Here is a 21,691-nt window from a genome sequence, read left to right on the forward strand (position 1 = left end):
ATACACACACAATACATATACACAAAATGTCATAGCTACCACTTCCCTAACACACACACACACACACTCACACACACACATACACACACACACACACACACACACACACTGGGAATAAGTATAATTATGACCATTGTTATATGAATTCTCTAAAAGAGAAATACCTTGGACAACATAAAGATGGTGATAAAATTAAGAAAAGATTACTGAAGCTTAACTGACAATCTCAAGTCACATGATTTTTAAATAAGTGTTCAGGTTTTTTTAGGTTTACCTTAAATTGCATTTGCTTGTTTTACATATAGTTACAGTGTAAATTCCAGAGATATTTAAAAATAGGAAATACAATATGATCATGTCTTCTTCAAAATATTCCTAATAACATTAGGAGGTTCTGAACTGTTATTCATATATAATAGCTATCAGTTCATGAATTCAGTGAAATTATTACCTGAATATTTAATAAAATATTAAGTGCCATAGGTATAAGATCCATAGAGGATCATCATAGGTCTCTAAAAACTGAAATTTAAAAATATAAAAACAATGAGAGTGACCTGACTTTGCAGATGAATACTGGGTAATCTGAACTATAAAATTATGTATTCTGTCCTAAATAATGAATAGGCTGAACTTTCATTCTTTTGTTACAGTTATGAGAACACATCAATTTTATCTTCTTTGTTCACAAAACTGGGTACATACAGTATAGGATAATAAAAGTTAATATTTATAAAGTTACACTTCATATTTAAGTTTAACTACATCCAAAATTTTTTAAAATTTACTTCGGACAGGTAATTTTGTTCCAAATTTCATCATGAACAAAAAACATAAATTCTTAGATCTTCCACATAGGAGATCAAAGGAAATTGACATTTTTTAGCAGAATAATTGCATTTAGCAATTGAAAATAGTAAGCTGCACTATGAAAGAGTGAATTTGTATCATTCTTAATGCCAAGTCATTTTACACTATACAGAAGAGATGCCGTAAATGGCATTTTCTGAAGCCCTGATACTAAGTTCTTTAAAAGAAAAAATACACAGTATTCATACTGCATGCTTGAGCTGCAAAATACAGAATTACAATATAATGTGACTTGTCAACAAACCTGACAAGTGCTGGGGCTGGCACCAGGGAGAACCTAACTCCCATCAACACCCAGTCATGTGGAAGTACAGATCACACAATTCCATTATTTACAAAAACATCCCCACAGCACATGTGCTATTGCATAATCCAAGCATATTTACTCAGAAAAAATATCAAATATTTAAAAAATTTTAATTTCTATTTAGTAAGTTCATACCAGGCCCCTTTCCACTCCATCTATAAGAGCCCCAAATTTCTAATAATATATCATATACTTTAAATAATGTTCAGTGACATATAAAAACTACTATAAGTTATCTTCTTCACCGTGAGCTAGCACAAGGCTGGTAAGCAGCTTTCCAGTAATCTTAGAGAACATATGTGTCATGTTTATACAGATTAACTAGCTACTGCTGCCCTTCTGTTGCTGCAAATGAAGTTTCAAAATAAGCTCTCGAATATCTTCTCGTTTGGTCTTTATTACATGACGGGGAAACCATTTCTCCAAATGAATTGGTAGTTCAAAGTTAACAATTGGATCCTAATGAGAAAAAAAAATACAAACACTTTAGCAGAATAATATGAAATTATTAAATTTCTTTTAATTTTTATAGAAAATGAAAAATTGGCACCTTGAAGCCTTATTGGGATATAAGTCATATACCATACACTTCATACAAAGCAAAAATTTTTAGTTTATTTAGTGTGTAACTATCATCACAATCAATTTAGGACATTTTCACTAAATCACTAACTCTTGAATATCAAATTAAGTATTGTCTGTTCTGCTAACAATGTATGTTTAAGTAAGTAGTCACAAATAGAACTGATAAAACAGAGACAGCTCAATTCAAATGTCTGGTTGGATTGACACATTTAATATTCAAAACACAAAATCAAATTTGAAAAATACTGTTAAGAGCATCGGAACTGTCACCTCATGACAAAGTTCCACTGTGGAATACAAAGGGGGAGGAGGGACTCTTAACAAAGATATTTATTAAGTTCTATAAGGTCATTTATGACTTATCTTCTTATATATTACTACTATTCCTCAATATTAAAGACACTATAGATTTGTACGGCACACTATAAGCCACATCCTTCAAAGGAACTTTTAAGCATTCTCTAAGCAGGCTTCTGAGCAAAAGCACATCTTTTCTTAAGTAATATTGCTTATAATTGAACTAATGAGCTGACAGATGAAACAGAAAGCTGTGGTTCTTTGTCATTTAAGATTTAGTCTTCAGTGTTGCTACTGAAGTCTCTGGGAGCTAGGAAATACAGCTGTGTTTGTTAATGAATTTCTCCACATATAGTGTTCTGAGCTTTTTGAATAAAATTACCTTGAATTCTGGGAAATTTCCTTCAACTAGTTCATCTCCCTCTTCTTTCTAGTCATTCTGGAACTCTGATTACATATAAATTAGACCTTTCACTCTTGTCTATTATATTCTCTTTTCTCCTTGAGCTATACTTTAACATTTTCTGTTTTCTTTTCTTGAAGTTCACTAATTCCATTCACTGCTGAACTCAATGTACTCCAAAAACTATCAAAAGCTGCTTTGTTCATCTGTTATGAGACAATCTTGAATCCAGGCTGGACTCAAATTTGCAATCCTCCTGCCTCAGCCATCCATCATTGGGATTACAAGCATGTGGCCCCAAATAAATTCTTAACATCAGACATATTATTATATATTTTCAGCTTTAGAATGCTCACTGATTTTTAATATAGTCCTCCTCATCTATTTTGTTCTCCTTTAGCTATGTTTTTTTTCCCAACACACTAATCAAATCATTATAGTTTTTGTCTATTCTATTTTATTTTTTCCTTGACTATTACAATATTTTCTGGGCTTTTTGCTTACTCACAAATTTGTAATTATAGCTGATAGTTTTGAATAAAATGTACGTATATCTTCACCTACCTTGAAGAAGCTTTCCACATACTGTAGTAAATATACTCCACAGTCACTGCTATTATCCTGTTTAGGAACTTTAGGGCAGAGGTCTACCATGCTTGTTTTGCTGAATTCTCGGTGAGTTTTTCGCTTAACTTCCCATTCTACCTCTAAATACCTGAAATCATCAATAAACAAAGTGAGATGATATAAATTTCTTTTACTGTGCAACACTTTCACAAAGGCAAAGAAACATTTGCTACCAGGTCTGTTGTTTAGAGCTAAATTTCCAAAGACTAAAGTTTAACAATAGAAATTATGTAAGTTTTTCAAGTGTCATTTAAGAAAATAGTTTAAAGCTAAAAGCAAGATTTTTCCTACAACTCAAACATATAAAAGTCATCTATACTGTAAAGTAAACTAACAGATGGCTTTAAAAGTTTCATTGGTAGTGTTTTTTGGTCCTATAGTAACGTACTAAATCACATACAGAAATCACACAGACAGACACACACATGCACACACATACACTAATAATGATAAGAATTTCTGTTCTTATTTGGGGGCAGTACTTTTGTCAATAACTATTTGCAATTATCTTTTACAAGGTTATGTTTTTGTTAAACTCTAAATACAAATTCTTAATTTACTTTTGAGAAAGTCCTTGAGGAATATTAATGTTTGAATATTAACAGACAATAGACAATAGATAACATGTATTGTTGACTTTGCAGAGTTTATTTAAATGCATATTAAAATACAATTTGCAGTTTGTATAAATACATATTAAAATAGGATTTTTGTTACAATGTTATCATTATGTTTTATTTATTTATTTATTTATTTTGCCAGTCCTGGGGCTTGAACTCTGGGCCTGGGCGTTGTCCCTGAGTTTTTTTGCTCAACACTAGCACTCTATCACTTGAGCCACAGTGCCATTTCTGGCTTTTTCTGAGTAGTTTATTGGTGATAAGAATCTTGGGTTGGGGATATGGCCTAGTGGCAAAGAGTGCTTGCCTCATATACATGAAGCCCTGGCTTCGATTCCCCAGCACCACATATACAGAAAATGGTCAGAAGAGGCGCTGTGGCTCAAGTGTCGGAATGCTAGCCTTGAGCAAAAAGAAGCCAAGGACAGTGCTCAGGTCCTGAGTCCAAGCCCCAGGACTGGCAAAAAATAAATAAATAAACAAATAAATAAATATAAGAATCTCAGAGACTCCTGCCTGGACTGGCTTTTAACCCTGATCCTTAGATATCAGCCTCCTAAGTAGCAAGGATTACAGGTGTGAGCCACCAGTGTCTGGCTTATTTTTTTAATTTTGAGACAGGGTTTTACTATGGAACCCAGGCAGCTGTGAGCACATGATCCTCCTGCCTCATCCTACTAAGGGCAGGGATTACAGGTACCCACCACCAAACTGATTTGTTTCCAGTCATTTTTATAGCAGCTTCAAAATTTTGAAATGATTAAACTGCCTTTATTATTACTTACTCTCGTAAATTCTGGACTGTATTTTGTATAGAAGCAGCTTTCAAGGAATCTAGTATGAGTATACATGGCCTAAAAAAAGCAAACAAAGAAATTAAGATATACATGCTTATATAAGAAATATGCCCAAACATGAGAAAATCATTATTATTATTATAGCATATTCATACCTTTTACACATTTTCTTTGGTATTGTCGTACTCATCTCAGTACTCTGAAATAACACAAATTTTTATGACTTTGCAACAAAAGCTAGTTAAGTTCATTAATATTCAGTGAATCGTGAATCTTTAAAATATTTCAAACAAGAGTTCTTTTCATAATCTGTGGTGAGCTAACTTCATTTTTCCAAAATTAATCTATTTATCTTCTTATACTGGCAATGTAATAGTTCACATCAGCCTCAGGAGTTATGGAGCTTTAACTAGACCTAATAAATAATCCAGAACTTGACTAGCTCCATTCACTTATCATTTGAACAAAGATAAACAAGAATTTGACCTGTCTTTACATATATTTCCTAATTGAATTCCTAATTGAATTGAATTCATAGAGATGTTTTTCTTCCTTTTGAAGCACACAAAAAATTAGTCTACATTAAGTGAAAAGAAATGGAAAATTATAGTTTTTCTTGATGCTTGATTGTGTTCATAAATTTGAGAAACAATATTACAAACTTTGATTTCCTTAATGAAGACCCTTTATTTTTCTAAGGTACACAGTGAATCTCTGAGGAAGTTGAAGCAAGCTAAACGAGTACAAGAAGAATAACTTCTCTCTTGTTCCTTTGCTCTAATTTTTCAATGAAGTATGAAGAGGCAGAATTTAATTGTGAACTAGCAATAGTCATGCATGTTCACTTAGCAATACTCTGTTTCATTGATAATACTACATATGAGTTTACTTTCCTTCACTTTTATTTAAAACACACTTACTTTGGGATCCTCTGCATTTAAGGATAGTGTTGAAGTTGTACGGAGATCATTATCTAATAAAAAAAAATGAAGTGAGTATGTCTTTATTATATGTTTAATAGTGATAAATTAAAATTGTAATATGTACTTAATTTTATTATTAATTTTTTGGCCAATTCTGGGGCTTGAACTCCAGGCCTGAACACTGTCCCTGGTGTTGTCAACTGTGCTTGCTACTTAGGCTATAGAGACAAGAGATTAAATTTTGACTTTGTTTTTCAAATTAGGGTTTTCTGGTTTACATAGTTAAGAATCTGGGTTATACCAAGAAAAGTGTGCACCTTGTAATCTCAGCACTCATTAGGCTGAGGCAATTATTGCCTAGGCTACATAACAAATATCTGTAAAAAGAAGAAAGAGAAAATGAAAGAAACAAAGGTAAGAAAAGAGCAGAGAAAAACAGAGAGGAAGAGGAGGAAGAAAGAAGGGGTGGGGGGAAGAAACAATATACTATTGCCTAAGAAAATGTGGTCTTGGGCTGGGGATATAGCCTAGTGGCAAGAGTGCCTGCCTCGGATACACGAGGCCCTAGGTTCGATTCCCCAGCACCACATATACAGAAAAATGGCCAGAAGCGGCGCTGTGGCTCAAGTGGCAGAGTGCTAGCCTTGAGCGGGAAGAAGCCAGGGACAGTGCTCAGGCCCTGAGTCCAAGGCCCAGGACTGGCCAAAAAAAAAAAAAAAAAAGAAAATGTGATCTTATCTCTGATTTACTAATCTACAACGAGAGCATTCTATTATATTATGAAGCAAGTGAAGATGAGCTCTGATGGTTCCTCTCTGTAATCCTAGGTATTCAACAGGCAGAGCTCTAAAGATTGTGTTTTAAAGCCAGCCCAGGCAGCAAAATCCAAAATACTCATCTCCAACTAACCAATTAGTGACAGATGGCTGGCCTTGAGCAAAACAAGCAGAACCCAGGCCCTGATTTCAAGCCCCAGTATTGGCACATAAAGAATGAAGCAGGAATTGAGAATTCAGATTATGCTTAAAGATCCATGACTTGAGGTTTGGTCATATAAGCAAAAAATATTCTTTAAAAATTCTATAATAAAACTTGATGTCAAAAATTTAACTTCAGTATGTACCTATAATAAAATTTCAAACTTCTTATTCTTTGTTCTAATAAGTTTACCAATACACTGCTTTTAATTTCACATTATAATCTATAGCCATTTTATTATGTCATTATTACAAAATGTTACATTAACAACATCACCTGTTGTTCTGTTGTCCTGTTGAGATTGCTGAGCCTGGAATTGCTGGGATACAGTTTGTGGGAAATCTTCATACACAACTTCTTCTAACCATGGGAAACAAATGACTGCAAGATACCAGTGAGACCTGTTGAAGAAGAACTATAATCTTAAAAACCTGCAAAATCTAACCAATGTAGAAGAATATGTTATAGAGCTATATAGGAGAAAGTGGGTATGACAAACTTCATATTAATTTTGAAGACATCCATTGTAATAATACTTGGTACAATATAGAATACTCAATCTACGACAAGTAACTACAATTAACAAGGCCAAAAGTAAAGCTATTTAGGATAAAATTTAAGTAATTCAAACTGTATTTCCTTCCATATAACCTGTGTTTTCTGTTGAGAATGTAAATTAATAGATGCATAGCATCACCTTTTTGTATTAGATCATAGTTTTTTCCTCTTAAATATTTATAATATTTAGTAATTTTTTCTTATACCCCCCCAAAAAAAAACACTCAAGGGCTGGGACCTAGCTCAAGTGATAGAGCACCTGTCTGGTAAATATGAGGCCCTGAGTTCAGGCCCACATAGTGAAAAAAAAGTCTCAGTCCTATGGTCTAAGAACTATATGTCATTTCATTTTTCAACTATATTTACAATAAAACATTATCAAACTAGAAACCTAAGATAGGTGATTCATTGTTTTAGCTATTTCCACAGGAAAAAAAAAAAAGATGTAATAGTCTGTGCTTTATGTACTACACATTTTACTGATTATTAGTCTACTGATTATTAGCACTATAAGTATTTTTTCTAAATTGTCATTCATCAATTTACTTTAAAATAATCTGAAATACTCACGACTCATTTACAGGGACAAAAATGTAATCTTTATTAAAAATGTTTATGTGACGAGTCCATGTTCTTACTCTTCTATGTCTTCTTTGTGCAACTCTGAAAAATAGATTGATTTACTTAATCAAAATAAAGAGTTCAAGAATTTTGTGTGTGTCTGCGCATGTGTGTGTGTGTGCATGCGTGTTCCTGCCAATCTTGGGGCTTAAACTCAGTGCTTGTGCACTGTCCTGAGCTTTTTTGCTCAAGGCTAGAACTCTACCACTTGAGCCATAGCTCCATTTCTGGCTTTTTTTTAGTGGTTAATAGAGATAAAAATCTTATAGACTTTCCTGCCTGGGCTGACTTCAAACCTTAATGCTTAGATCTCCGCCACCTGAATAGCTAGCAGTTTAGGTATAAGCAACCAATGCGTAGCAATAATATTGTTTTATTAATTCGTTTTTCCTCTGTGCTTGCCTGGCATGCATGAAGCCCGGGGTTCAATTGGTCAAAACCACATAAACGGAGGGGCTGGGGATATAGCCTAGTGGCAAGAGTGCCTGCCTCGGACACACGAGGCCCTAGGTTCGATTCCCCAGCACCACATATACAGAAAACGGCCAGAAGCGGCGCTGTGGCTCAAGTGGCAGAGTGCTAGCCTTGAGCGGGAAGAAGCCAGGGACAGTGCTCAGGCCCTGAGTCCAAGGCCCAGGACTGGCCAAAAAAAAAAACCACATAAACGGAAAAAGCCAGAAGTAGCGCTGTGGCTCAAGTGGTAGCATGCTAGCCTAGAACAAAGAGAAGCTCAGGGGATAGTGCCCAGGTACAGTGGCCAGGCCTTGAGTTCAAGCCCCAGGACTGGCAAAAAAAAAAAAAAAGATGTGAGCTGGGAATGTAGTAGAGCGCATGAAGTCCTGGTTTTGAATCCTCAGTACCACATAAACAGAAAAGATCAGAAGTGGTGCTGTGGCTCAAGTGTTAGAGCTCTAGCCTTGAGATAAAGAGACTCGGGAACAGAGCCCAGGCCCTGAGTTCAAGGCCCAGAACTGGGGCGGGGCAGGAGGGGAAGAGGAAGATGTAACAGGAAAAATGTTGGGAGCCAAGCTAGCAGCTAACCTCATCCTGACCTCTGGCTGTGTTATCACAAGGAATGTGTTAAGACTTGGCTTAATTGACAGCCAGCACTTACCAAAATGTTTTACTGTGTCCATAGGAGCCTGGTTTATGTTAACCATTCAGCCTTGTCTTGTTTTACTGCCTCTAGTTATTTACCGACTTAAAAGCTTTCTCATTTTCTTAAACTTTAGTAACCCTATGCCATTCCCTGGTTCCCAAACTGCATATAAGCTGGAAGTTAAGAATAAACGAGACTGCAGTCTTGAGTTACAATCTTGGGCTGCAGACCTCCCGGACCCCATCTTTGTCTCTTGTCTTTTTTCTCTTGTCTTGTATTTTTCCTTTTCTTTAATCCTCGCCCCCCTCAATCAGGATTCCCTTTTGTTGCCGCTGGCTCTGGCAAGTGGCGCCCAAACAGGGACCTGAACACCTGGGACTAAGGCAGAGGACCCCGCTCAGGTAAGAGGACGTCCAATCACTTGGGAAGGAGAGCGGGAGAGAGAGAGTATCGTCGGGAGTAAGAAATTATGGGACAAGGTAACGGCCGCACGCTATACATGCAGGCCCCCAAAGGGATGCTTCATGCCCGGGAAGTGAAAGTTAGCATTGAGGAAGCAGGCCCCTGGTTCCCGGAGGAAGGAACCATTAACTTAGAAGTTTGGCACAAAAAGTTGGAAAAAGGATTCAGGGACATTATAACACAAATGGCCCTGAAAAAACCCCAGTGGACGCTTTTACTCTTTGGAATCTGGTCCAAGATTGTTTAGATCCTAGACATGAACAGATTAGATTCAATCAGTCAATCAGAGAAACTGGACAGGGGCTTGATGAGCATCACCCAGCCCAGGGAGCTTATGCAGCTGCCTGGGAAGAGCTAAGAAAATTAATAAAATCTGAACTGGCTGGGCTAGTTAATAAGGAAGACTCACATGGCTCAGACGCTGAGGAAAAAATATACAATGAGCCTACTAAAGATAGATTGACCCATGTTGAGAGCATGTTGAAATCATTTATAGCCCTATTGTCACAGCTTCATTCAGAACAAAAAACTCCTTTAAAGGTAGATACTGGTGAGCCCCCATGGACAGTCCTGGCAGACTTACAACTCTCCTAGGTGCAGGCTGCTCACAGAGGGGAGGGACCTGAGGCTAGGGAAATGCTAACACCACCGAGGTAACTTCTGACCCAGCACTCTACTTCCATCCACCACTACAATCTACAAATTTGCCCTCATACCCAGGGTGAGTGATCTTCTGCTCAGTCCAGGACACAGCAACTGGGGTGTTGACCTCATTGCTGATTGTCTCCTACATTTCAGCTGACCAGAGTAATACTGAGGATGCTTGGTATTTATCTCCTCAGCTCTGCTAATCACTTACCATGAAAAGGACACAATCTAAAGGCTGTTCAAGTTGAGCCCAATCTTAAAAATTTGGAATATTTTACAGGACTTACATAACTTCTATGAGTGCTTGGGCAGATGAAGTTCTGTCTCTCTTTTTCTGCCTCTTTCTAAACTCTGCCTGCCTGCCTGCTAGATTCCAAAGGTACCAATGTTTGTTTAACATCTGCTTTGAAAGACACAAATAAAGTTTTTCTATTCTTGTTATTGATTTTTATTAAGTTTGGAGATTCAGTTAAATTCTGCTTGTTTGGCTAAATCCTAAATTTTCTCTAGCATTCAGCACATGGTGGACAATAGAATTGGTTGGAGGTGGAAGCCCACCCAATCCCCAAGTGATGGGCGTGCCAAGTTCCTCAAGGCTGGACAGGGACCTGGAGACTCCAGCTCCCGTAACCCTGCACCCTGAACTCTGGAACTGTGGCTTTGCAATTCAAAGGTACCTTGCAATTCAAATGCTGGAAGGTGAAGGTGTCTTGCTGTGAGCCTGCTAAGGCTCTGACTAGCTCTGCTGCCTTTACGCCCTGCCACTTGTCTGTGTTCTGTTCATGTCCTGTCTCCCATCTCCTGGACCTTCTCTGGTCATAGCGTCCCACTTCAGCTCTCCATGAGAGCTGAACTGGTTTCTCAAAATGTGGCTTCTCAGCTAATCTGTGAAAATTTTGGTTTGCTGGAAAGGTTTTCTGTCTTCTAACCACATGGTTCTACAATATGGGCAAAATAATATCATTTTGCCACTGGAATTCCAGAAAACTTACATGGCCAATTAAAGAACAATTCTAAGCGTGCCCCAAAGCTTGTGCACAACTGTCTGTATGTCTATATGTCTGTCTGTCTGTCGGTAAAACTAAAACAAAACAAAACAACAACAACAAAAAAAAAACAGGTTTTAAACCCATGTTTGGGTGCAAGCAAATGTGTCTAAGAAAAACTCCAAAAGGTTCTAATATACAGCACGTGATATAAGTACAATGATGTAAAACCAGTGTGTTATTCTTTATGTCTATCTATGCTAAAAGTCAAGTGTACATCTAATTCTGACAATTCTTTGGTATAGATTAAGATTTTGCTTCTCCATTTTTTTTTCCTGTGCCCTCATAAACTCTTTTAAGATCAAGGGACCAGAATCATTTTGGAATGAGTATGCAAATGTGGCTTCTAACCTAGATTTTTCTGACCCAAGATTAATATTTCGCTTTATAGGATGCAGGTCGACATGTGTGCTAGCTGCATGGACCATGGCAGTCTGTGGCTACAGGAAGCTGCCTCCACAGTCTGCTCCCAAACTGCCTGGTTTCACTACTAATGATTCCTTATTCTCTCTCTTGCATGGGAAACTGTTCAGGAAATCTAGAAGTCCTGTGAAGATTTTGACAGGCCCAGCTCTGCCCCACCCCCTCCCAAGATTAGAGTTGGGTTTATAACAGGCCTATCATGACAGAGTTGCAACCGAGATTTACTGCAAGGTTAAAAGCATCAGAGTTGTGTTTGGGGGCTACAGGGGAAGCATTGGTATCTTCCCCCTCCATGTCTCAGAAACTGTTGTGGCTGCTGCAGAGAGCAGACTTTGTTGGCGTTTGGTCTTTGTGGATTTTGTGACTAAGAAGATGGTTAAAGGCCCAACCCTTCTAAAATCTTTTAAAGTGTCACCCTGATTAAACCAGTAGGGCACCAGCCTACAAAAGCCAGAGTACTCAGAGTAAGCAACCAAGGAATACTGGGAGGTTTCAAATGTCTTTAACCAGTCTGTGTAGAAATTTGTAGGTGACCCAGCAGGAGGTATGACAATCTATCCAGGGGACTCTGAGAGATGCCACTACAGCCTTGCCCAGATCCAACCCATCTCTCCTGCTGGCCTACTGATTCAGGATGTAAGACATAAGCCACTTCGGATCCACTGAAGCTGAGACTTTTACATTGTCCTGATCCTTTGCCCTCTTGATTGTTATTGATTTGTGTTCTCTTCCACCTGCTGGTAAGGTAAGGTTAAATAATATGATTTTATTTAATGGCACATGGATCTCATTCAGTGTCTGCTTTTCTCTAAGTGTTACAGCAGAACTCTGGCAAGTATTTGTTGGTCATATTTTAGGTCCTTATTATTTTACTAGTCAAAAATTACAGATTAAAACTTCTCATTTGTGTACTTTGCATGATTTTTGCATGGTAGACATTAATTGGCTTCGCCCTTATCTTAAATAATCCACAGCTAAATTAAAACCCTTATTTATTAAAAGGGGCACTGACCCTACATCTCCCAGACAATTGACAACTGAAGCAGCTAAAGCCTTAAGCATAGTAAATTCTGCCATCTTTTCCCAACATGTAAACTATATTGATTACTCAGCCCCTTGGGAAGCATATATTTTAACTACACCTCATTCTCCAACAGCGGTCCTCTGGCAGAAGGGACCTCTTTTATGGCTCTCCTTGCCTGCTACTCCCTCAAAAGTGTTAACTCCCTATTATGAATTGGTGGCCACTTTCCGTGTGGAATCTTGTAAGTCTCTCGGATGAGATCCACATGTAATTTATATCCCCTATAATTTACAACAGCAAGAATGGCTTTGTATTCATTATGATTCCTGAGCCATTGCTTGGGCCAATTTTATGGGTACAATTTCACATCATTATCCCTCCAACAAATTACTTCACTTTGCCTCTTCTTACACTTTTACATTTCCTCGAGTTGTATCTCTATCACCTCCTTCTATGGCTGCCTTGGTGTTTACAGACGGATCTTCTAACGGAACGGCTGCTCTTACTATTCGTGGTGATACTAAATCTTGGGACACTGGTCTTTTTTCAGCCCAGGAAGTTGAACTTCAAGCAGTTTTACAGGCCCTTACACTTTTACCTACAAAAGCTTTCAATTTATATTCTGAGTCATTAAGTTATTCGAGCCCTTCAAGTTATTGAAACTGTCCCCTTTCTTGGAACAGCTAATTCCACTATCCAAACTTTTTTTGGCCAGATACAACTTCTTCTTCGCTCTCGCACCTGTCCATGCTTTTTTGGATTTATACGCGCTCATACTAAGCTTCCTGGACTGTTAAGTAAGGGCAATGCTATTACGGATGAGGCTACTCAGGTTTTCCTCACTCAGATCGACTTAGCAAAACAATCACATGCAGCCCACCATCAAAACAGTCGTGCCTTAAGTCAGCATTTTCATATCACACGTGAGGCAGCTTGTCAAATTGTAAAACCTTGTCCCGACTATACTATTTTCCTATCTGTGCCCTCCAATGGCATTAACACTCGAGGTTTAGTAGCCAACCATGTTTGGCAGATGGATGTTACCCACATTCCCTCTTTTGGATAGCTTCGCTTTGTCCATGTGACCATAGATACCTACTCTAATTTTATTATGGCTACTCCTCTTGCTGGGAGGCTAGCAAACATTGTATTTCCCATGCCCTACGCTGCTTTGCCACTATGGGACTTCCTAAACACATTAAGACTGATAATGGTCCGGGATATGTCGGACGAGCTTTTCAAACTTTTTGTTAATCTTACCAGATTGTTCACACTACAGAATTCCCTATAATCCTCAAGGTCAAGGAATTGTTGAGCGGGCCAACAGTTTGTTAAAACATCAAATTTCTAAATTAAAAGGGGGGGGGGAAATATACCCCTTCTCTCCTGTTAATATTCTTTCTCACGCTTTACTTGTACTAAATTTCTTAAATGTGGACTGCAATGGCCTTTCTGCAGCACAGCAGTTCTGGGAAAAGAGAGAGCAAAGAGAGCTTTTGCCCAAGTTAAGTGGAAAGAGATCCTTTAACAGGTGCTTGGCACGCACCCAATCCAATATTGACATAAGGTCGAGGACAAGTCTGTGTTTTTTCACAGGATGAAAATGATGCCCGCTGGCTACCTGAGCATTACGTTAGGATTGTATGCTCATCAGGATGGTACAAGCGCTGACCCACTGGGCTTACGTGCGAGATCCACCGATTGTACACCCTGCAACTTGGGAAGGAGCTGAGGTGTTCGGCCATGTCAACAGATCAACATATGGTATGGCTCCAGATCCTTTTGTTCAACACATTAAAATGGGAGACATTGCAGCTTCTGGCATTGGAACCCCTTTAAGTTTTATAACTGACTCCAATGGCTATAATCCACGCTGTACTATAATGCAATCCATAAATCATCAAATTTGGATTCCTGATAACAGTCAAGTGTATAATATACAAATGACTTCATTACCTACTGGTTTCCCTGTACATGCTAATTCTATATCATCCTTCATGATACCTCGCTGCATCAATTCTTCTCAAATTGTAGAATCCACGAGAGAACTGCACCCCATAAAGTGTAGACATGAACATCCTTTTATAACAAATATTTCAGGAACTAATTCTCAATTGATGGACTGGTCGGGAGCTAATCTCACCAACAAGTACAATCCAGGTCTGTGGTGGATGAATGGGCACCCTCAACGTCATGTCTGGATGTTAGTGGCTGCCCTAAATAATATCTCCTGGCCCTCTTCTTCCTTTTTTTTTTTTTTTTTTTTTTTGCCAGTCCTGGGCCTTGGACTCAGGGCCTGAGCACTGTCCCTGGCTTCTTCCCGCTCAAAGCTAGCACTCTGCCACTTGAGCCACAGCACCGCTTCTGGCTGTTTTCTGTATATGTGGTGCTGGGGAATCGAACCTAGGGCCTCGTGTATCCGAGGCAGGCACTCTTGCCACTAGGCCATATCCCAGCCCCCTCTTCTTCCTTTTTAAAAAAATATTATGAGTTGTGTAACACCTCCTTATGCCATTATGAATGGACCTTTTAATATTTCTATAGGAGCCATGTATTTCAATGTTACTTGTACTAACTGTTCTTTTACAAATTGCTTGTATAGTGGTCTTACTGATTCTGTAATTGTTATTAAGCAGCCTCCATTTGTTATGCTTCCCGTGAACATATCTGAAGCTTGGTATGAAGAAACAGGTATTCAAGTGTTAAAACATCTAAAAGAGCTCATGCGCCCTCAATAATTTATAGGGCTATTGATAGCAGGCATCGTAGCCTTTATTTCCTTGGCTGCCTCTGCTGCAGCAGCTACTGTGGCTTTAACACACAGTGTGCAGACAGCTCACTATGTTAATCAGCTTGTTCATAATACTACGCAAGCCCTACATTTTCAAGGCAGGATTGATGATAAAGTAGAACAAAAATTAGAAGCATTGTATGAATCTGTGTTGTCTCTGGGAGAACAAATTCGTGCTTTACAAACCTTACAACAGGTGCGCTGCCATGCTGGGTTTGACCTTATTTGTACACAAATAATACCCTCCATAAATATAATGGGTCAAGCTATCCTTGGGAACAAGTTGTAGCACACTTGGTATTTGGCATCATAATAATTTGTCTTTAGATCTTTTTCAGCTCCACAGGCAAATAACCGGACTAGAACAAGCTCCGCTCCTGAACTTTGAAGTGGCAAATACTGCAAAAGAACTGTTTGAGCAATTTGAACACTATATCCCTTCTTTGACTAATGTTAAGGGGTTACTAATGACATTGCTTGGCCCTGGGATACTTTTGCTGATGGTTTTCCTATGCCTTCCTTGCATTATACGTATATTTCAAAATTATTTTATGAGTTTAGCCAGCCAGTTACATAAAATCAAGCTCCAAGTAAATGAATTTCCCCTGAGAGGAACTGCAGCCAGAGACGGGTAAGAGGGGGTGTCGGGCCTGACCAACCTAAGACAAGGGCCTTCAGCTTTGCTCTGAAGAAGTTCCCAATGACGGGTAAGGCAGGCAAGGCAATTCACCCAACCTAAGACAGGCGGGTTCGCTTCTTTAAACAAAGACGGGGAAGATGTTGGTAGCCGAGCTAGCAGCTAACCTCATCCTGACCTCTGGCTGTGTTGTTATCACAAGGAATGTGTTAAGATTTGACTTAATTGACAGCCAGCACTTACCAAAATGTTTTACTGTGTCCATAGGAGCCTGGTTTATGTTAACCATTCAGCTTTGTCTTGTTTTACTGCCTCTTGTTATTTACTGACTTAAAAGCTTTCTCATTTTCTTAAACTTTAGTAACCCTATGCCATTCCCTGGTTCCCAAACTGCATATAAGCTGGAAGTTAAGAATAAACGGGGCTGCAGTCTTGAGTTACAATCTTGGGCTGCAGACCTCCCAGACCCCATCTTTGTCTCTTGTCTTTTTTCTCTTGTCTTGTATTTTTCCTTTTCTTTAATCCTCGCCCCACCTCAATCAGGATTCCCTTTCGTTGCTGGCTGGCTCCGGCAGAAAAAGAGGGTGAAAGCTCTATGCTACTATTCTCTGGGTCACTACTATTGAAGAGTGAATAATTCCTTCCATTTTGCGTAATCCCTACCCAATGCTTTATAGCTTTTAGTATTAATCAAAAAATACTTGGCTAGAGACAGGCACTAGTTGCTCACACCTGTAATTCTAGCTACTCAGAAGGTTGAGATCAGAGGATCATAGTTCAAAGCCAGCCTGGGGAGAAAAGTCTCTAAGACTCTTATCTCTAATTCACTCAAAAACTGGAAGTAGAACTGTGGCTCAAAGTAATAGAGAGCCAGCCTTGAGCAATAAGAATAAGGGACAGAACCCAACACCTGAGTTCAGTTCCCACAACCAACAATAACAACAAAATACTTGGCCAGAGGGCTGGGGATATAGCCTAGTGGCAAGAGTGCCTGCCTCGGATACACGAGGCCCTAGGTTCGATTCCCCAGCACCACATATGCAGAAAACGGCCAGAAGCGGCACTGTGGCTCAAGTGGCAGAGTGCTAGCCTTGAGCGGGAAGAAGCCAGGGACAGTGCTCAGGCCCTGAGTCCAAGGCCCAGGACTGGCCAAAAAAAAAAAAAAATACTTGGCCAGAAATTCAGCTAAACTTCAGACTAATGTGGTATTTCACATAATGTTGCATCAAGTTAATTAAACAGTAGTATGTGTCAGCTATGATTAAAAAGAGAATGTAATAAAGAGGACTAGTTATAAATGTTTAAAAAAGTACATTTTTTTAAATGGCAGTGTAGGAGCTGGAGGTCTAACAGTTCTGTCCAGTGAAAGATGGACTCACAGAAGAAATACAATTTCTTAATAAAATCATAACCAAAGGCAAAGATCAGGGAAGAAATAGTTTGACTTCTTTATTCCTTGCCCTCCAACTCCTTAGACTTCCACTGGGCATACAATAGGAAATACAGCCAGCCTGCAAAAGTCAGCCTCCCTGTCAAAGGCAGCAAAACAATGAAAGCACAAGAAAAGGCTCTGCTAGCAAACAGACCCAGTCCTACACAGTGGTAATACTGCCCATTCTACAAAACATAAAGAAGCCACTTCACAAGGAGCATAAAAATAGTGTATTTTATCTTTAAACCTAACTGTATGAGAGAATTGACTTACGAAAGATCTGGATTATCTTCTGTTAAATTATTTTCCTTCCTTGTTAAACATTTATAGAAAAAACTACTAAAAATGTGACTTCGTTCAACAAGTTCATCTGAAGCCTTCTCCAATATAAGATACCTGTAAAATAGCAATCCCAAAAAAGTATTATTTTTATTTTTGCATGTCTTCTCTAATTATCATCAATCTGGAAATCATAAATACATACAATTAAGTTAAAAACACATCTTCTCTGACTTCTCACATCTTCACATCTTCTCTGACTTTGACTTCATTTTTAGGTACCTTACTTCCATCAAAATTATTTAAAGCAGAAAGGCAGAAAGTGCCAACTTATTCATTCATTCATTCATTTAATAAATATGTATCGAACTCCTACCAAGCATCATATTTTCACTAAACACATAAAGTAAGGAGGAATGGAACAGTAGCCCCATAGAAGTAAAGAAATGTTAATCAAATATCATATGACAAATATATAATAAAGGCTATAACACTTCTACATAAATCTAGAAAAATTGTCAAGCACTAAGTTCTTAGTCTATTTCCATACTAGATAATTCTTAAACATAACTTTAGAATTCAATCACTTGGTGATTAAAACTTCATAACTAGGAATTTTTGCTATTTTTAATCATTTATGCAGGTGCTGGTGCTCTTTCCTATAATACTAGCTATTCAAGAGGCTAACATTTGAGAATCACAATTCAAAGTCAGTCTGTGCTGACAAATCCTTAACTCTAATTAATCAGCAAAAATTCGAAGGCGGAAGTGTGGAACAAATGATATAGTTCCAGTCTCCAGCAAAAAAGCAAGACTGTGAGGCCCTGAGTTCCAGCCACATTATTGGGGGGTGGGGCGGAGGGGAGGAGGAGAAAAAACAGAGTCTGCAGAAGAGAATACTAGAAAAGAGAGAGCTATATACAGAGAGAATTCCAGAAAAGTATATGTATGTGAGGAAAATGTCCAAGGTGAGTAAATAGCTATCCAAAATAATTAGAGGGAATGGTGCCCAGCATTCACATAAATCAGCACTGGTGACTGTTCCTACTATTTAGAACTTCATAATGTATAAAAGAATGAAAACAATACTTTCCTCAATGATGGAAACTAGTTTGCTATCTGACTTAGTAAATCTTAAAAACAATACATCTGAAAGCATGGAGTATTTTCAAACATTTTAAATGTCACTGAAGAAAAAATTAAAGCATACAGAAATTTAAAAATATTCATTTCTCAATAAAAAATTATCAGATACGCAAGTCAAAAAGAATGACTCATAATGAAGACCTATCAGCCAATCCCCAAATTGACAGATACTGGTAGGCATAAAAGAATAATAAGACATTTGTGACAATTTCCAAGTGTTCAAAATGTGACAGTGAGGAGTGGGGAGGGAGGAATGAGGGAGGAGGTAACAAACAGTACAAGAAATGTACCCAAGGCCTAACATATGAAACTGTAACCTCTCTGTACATCAGTTTGACAATAAAAATTTAATTTAAAAAAAAGTGACAGTTATGGGAGAGATTTTTTTTAATTCCAAACTCAATTTCTAGAGCTTTAGAAGTCTATAATATCTGTAAATATAAATGATATTTTTGAGCCTTTATGATTGGGATACAAATGGTATTAGTATTTGTTTTTGGTTTTTGCCAATCCTGAGGCTTGAAATCAGGGCCTGAGCATTGTCCCTGGCTTCTTTTTGCTCAAGGCTAGCACTCTACCACTTGAGCCACAGTGCCACTTGTGGCTTTTTCTATATATGTGGGGCTGAGGAATCGAACCCAGGGCTTCATGTATACGAGGCGAGCAATTTACTACTAGGCCATATTCCCAGCCCACAAATGGTATTAGTAAAACTAAGAGTTTAAGTAAGATAATAAATTTGGTTTGAAAGGAATCTTGTGAGATAATTAGGGGCTCTCTCAATGAAGTGTCAGCAATTTAAGTCTAGGGATACAGGAGAAAACAAAGGTTAGAACTGAATTTCCTTTGTTCCTTAGTTTTGTTTCTTTTTTTTTCTTTTTTTTTTTTTTTTTTTTTGGTGCTACTTGCCTTGTTTTTTGGCTTTCTTTTTTCAGAGCTAAGGACTGAACTCAGGGTTTTATACTTGCTAGGCAAGAGTTGTTCCCCTGAGCTAAATCCCCAACCCTTATTTTGTTTGTTTTGTAGAGACAGGATCTCAAACTCAGGATCTTCCTCCTTTCACCTCCTGAAAAGCTAGGATCACAGACATATACCACCATGTTGGGACATTACATGAAAATTTTAAGAGCTTCCATATCTACACCTTCATTTTCTTGCAATGCAAGTTTAAAAATCTGAATGGAATAGTGATAGGGATTTGTTAAGTGAAAGTTAACTTTTATGGTATTTACAAGACATGATAGCTGAATAGTGTTGCTTCTTTTCAGTTCTTTGCAATTATGTAACTATTTCCTTCACCATAATAATAGTCAAAGAACCACATATCAAAAACTAAAGGGGGGCTGGGGATATAGCCTAGTGGCAAGAGTGCCTGCCTCGGATACACGAGGCCCTAGGTTCGATTCCCCAGCACCACATATACAGAAAACGGCCAGAAGTGGCGCTGTGGCTCAAGGGGCAGAGTACTAGCCTTGAGCGGGAAGAAGCCAGGGACAGTGCTCAGGCCCTGAGTCCAAGGCCCAGGACTGGCCAAAAAAAAAAAACTAAAACACACCCTAGGTCTAGAGTTCAAGCTCCATACCCACAAAAACAAACAAACAAAAAACAAAAAAAAACCTAACATACACCTAAAAAAACAAGCAGAAGAACAGTAGTATACGTAGTATGTATGTACATTTACATGTGTAGTATCAATGAAAATTCAAGAACTGAAACTGAATTTAGTCAACTTTAAGTAAAAATTTTATAAGCAAACAATTTTTCCAAATCTGAAAATCTTGTAGGTTACTTTAAAGTTAATATAGTTCAAATAAAGACAATCATTTTCAGTTTCATAGCAAACCTATAAAATAAGTAAGACCATTTATCATTATACTTACTTCAGGTAAAAATCAATTATTACATCATTAAGAAACTCTCCTTCTTCCAAACATTCCAGATCTTCATTAGTTACTCCTAACCCTCCCTTAGTAGGTGGTGGAGGATATACAATCAACCTTTAAAAAATAAAGTTAAAATTTATTGGTACTGAAAATTTTAGTATTTATAAAATGTCTTATATGAAACAATAACTATAACTGAAAATATGTAGAATACTTTCCTAAATTTTCATAAAGCTATTAATGATACTCTTTTTTGTTTGTTTGTTTTTGTGTTTTTTTTTGGCCAGTCCTGTGCCTTGGACTCAGGGCCTGAGCACTGTCCCTGGCTTCTTTTTGCTCAAGGCTAGCACTGCCACTTGAGCCACAGCGCCACTTCTGGCCATTTTCTGTATATGTGGTGCTGGGGAATTGAACCCAGGGCCTCATGTATATGAGGCAGGCACTCTTGCCACTAGGCCATATCCCCAGCCCATTAATGATACTCTTACTGAATATTATCTTTTCCTCTCCAATAATTCTTATTCAGGCAAACCTCAATAGATTAATATGGTTCTCAGTAGTTACCTAACCTTAAAGGCTTCATTCATCTCATTACCAGTTACAATAACATTGAGGATGTCTCTCTTCTATATAATTTTTTTAAACTTGCAACAACTGCTGTATAAAAACAATAGATTTTTCTATATTCCACTTCCAGTTCTCCATTTGAATCCCTACAGCCAATTTTTTTCCATTCATATAAGCCAGGTGTCAAAAAGTGTGCTTTGCTTCTGCTGGCTAGCAAGTGGCAACAACAACAAAAATGACAGGGCAGCTTAGGGGGCAGGTTTCCCATAAAAAGTACTTATAATGTAGAACTTAACAGAAAATGAAGAAAACAAATCATGAAATCACACCAGAAAGTAGCAGAGGACAGATGATAACTCAGAGGTATCTTCTGGTACCCTGAAATCAGATATGAATTTCAGGCTATATTTCTAGAACAGTCATGGCAGATGGCAGTACTTGATGGGCAAATGTAGCAATTTAGTAAAGGCATAATATATGTTTCTTGCATCAAAATAGTTCAAGAACCTAAGAGTCATCCACAATTGCTTTCATCTTAGTACTATAGCACCAAAAACAAACAAGCAAACTTAGCTCTCTTGATAGTTTGTAAATAAATGGCTATTTCCCTATCCTGTACTTCTAATTGTTAAAAAAAAAAAGAGAAACACATAAAGGCATAGAAAGTA

At 37.9% G+C, this 21,691-nt stretch overlaps 1 protein-coding gene across 1 annotated transcript in view; it reads right to left on the reverse strand.

Annotated features, from left to right (window-relative positions):
• Positions 1–21,691, reverse strand: part of Senp7 (SUMO specific peptidase 7) — a 101,488-nt gene continuing 79,797 nt past the window's right edge. Inside the window, exons 15-23 of the mRNA XM_048346523.1 lie at positions 20,454–20,570; positions 17,422–17,544; positions 7,536–7,628; positions 6,684–6,808; positions 5,427–5,479; positions 4,662–4,705; positions 4,495–4,563; positions 3,027–3,177; positions 1–1,636 (exon numbers count right to left, since the gene is read on the reverse strand). Of these exons, the coding sequence (XP_048202480.1) occupies positions 1,499–1,636; positions 3,027–3,177; positions 4,495–4,563; positions 4,662–4,705; positions 5,427–5,479; positions 6,684–6,808; positions 7,536–7,628; positions 17,422–17,544; positions 20,454–20,570 (913 nt within the window). The 3' untranslated portion in view covers positions 1–1,498. The remainder of the gene's footprint in view (positions 1,637–3,026; positions 3,178–4,494; positions 4,564–4,661; positions 4,706–5,426; positions 5,480–6,683; positions 6,809–7,535; positions 7,629–17,421; positions 17,545–20,453; positions 20,571–21,691) is intronic.

Source organism: Perognathus longimembris, chromosome 5 (assembly GCF_023159225.1).
Source record: "Perognathus longimembris pacificus isolate PPM17 chromosome 5, ASM2315922v1, whole genome shotgun sequence".
Classification (NCBI taxonomy): domain Eukaryota; kingdom Metazoa; phylum Chordata; class Mammalia; order Rodentia; family Heteromyidae; genus Perognathus; species Perognathus longimembris.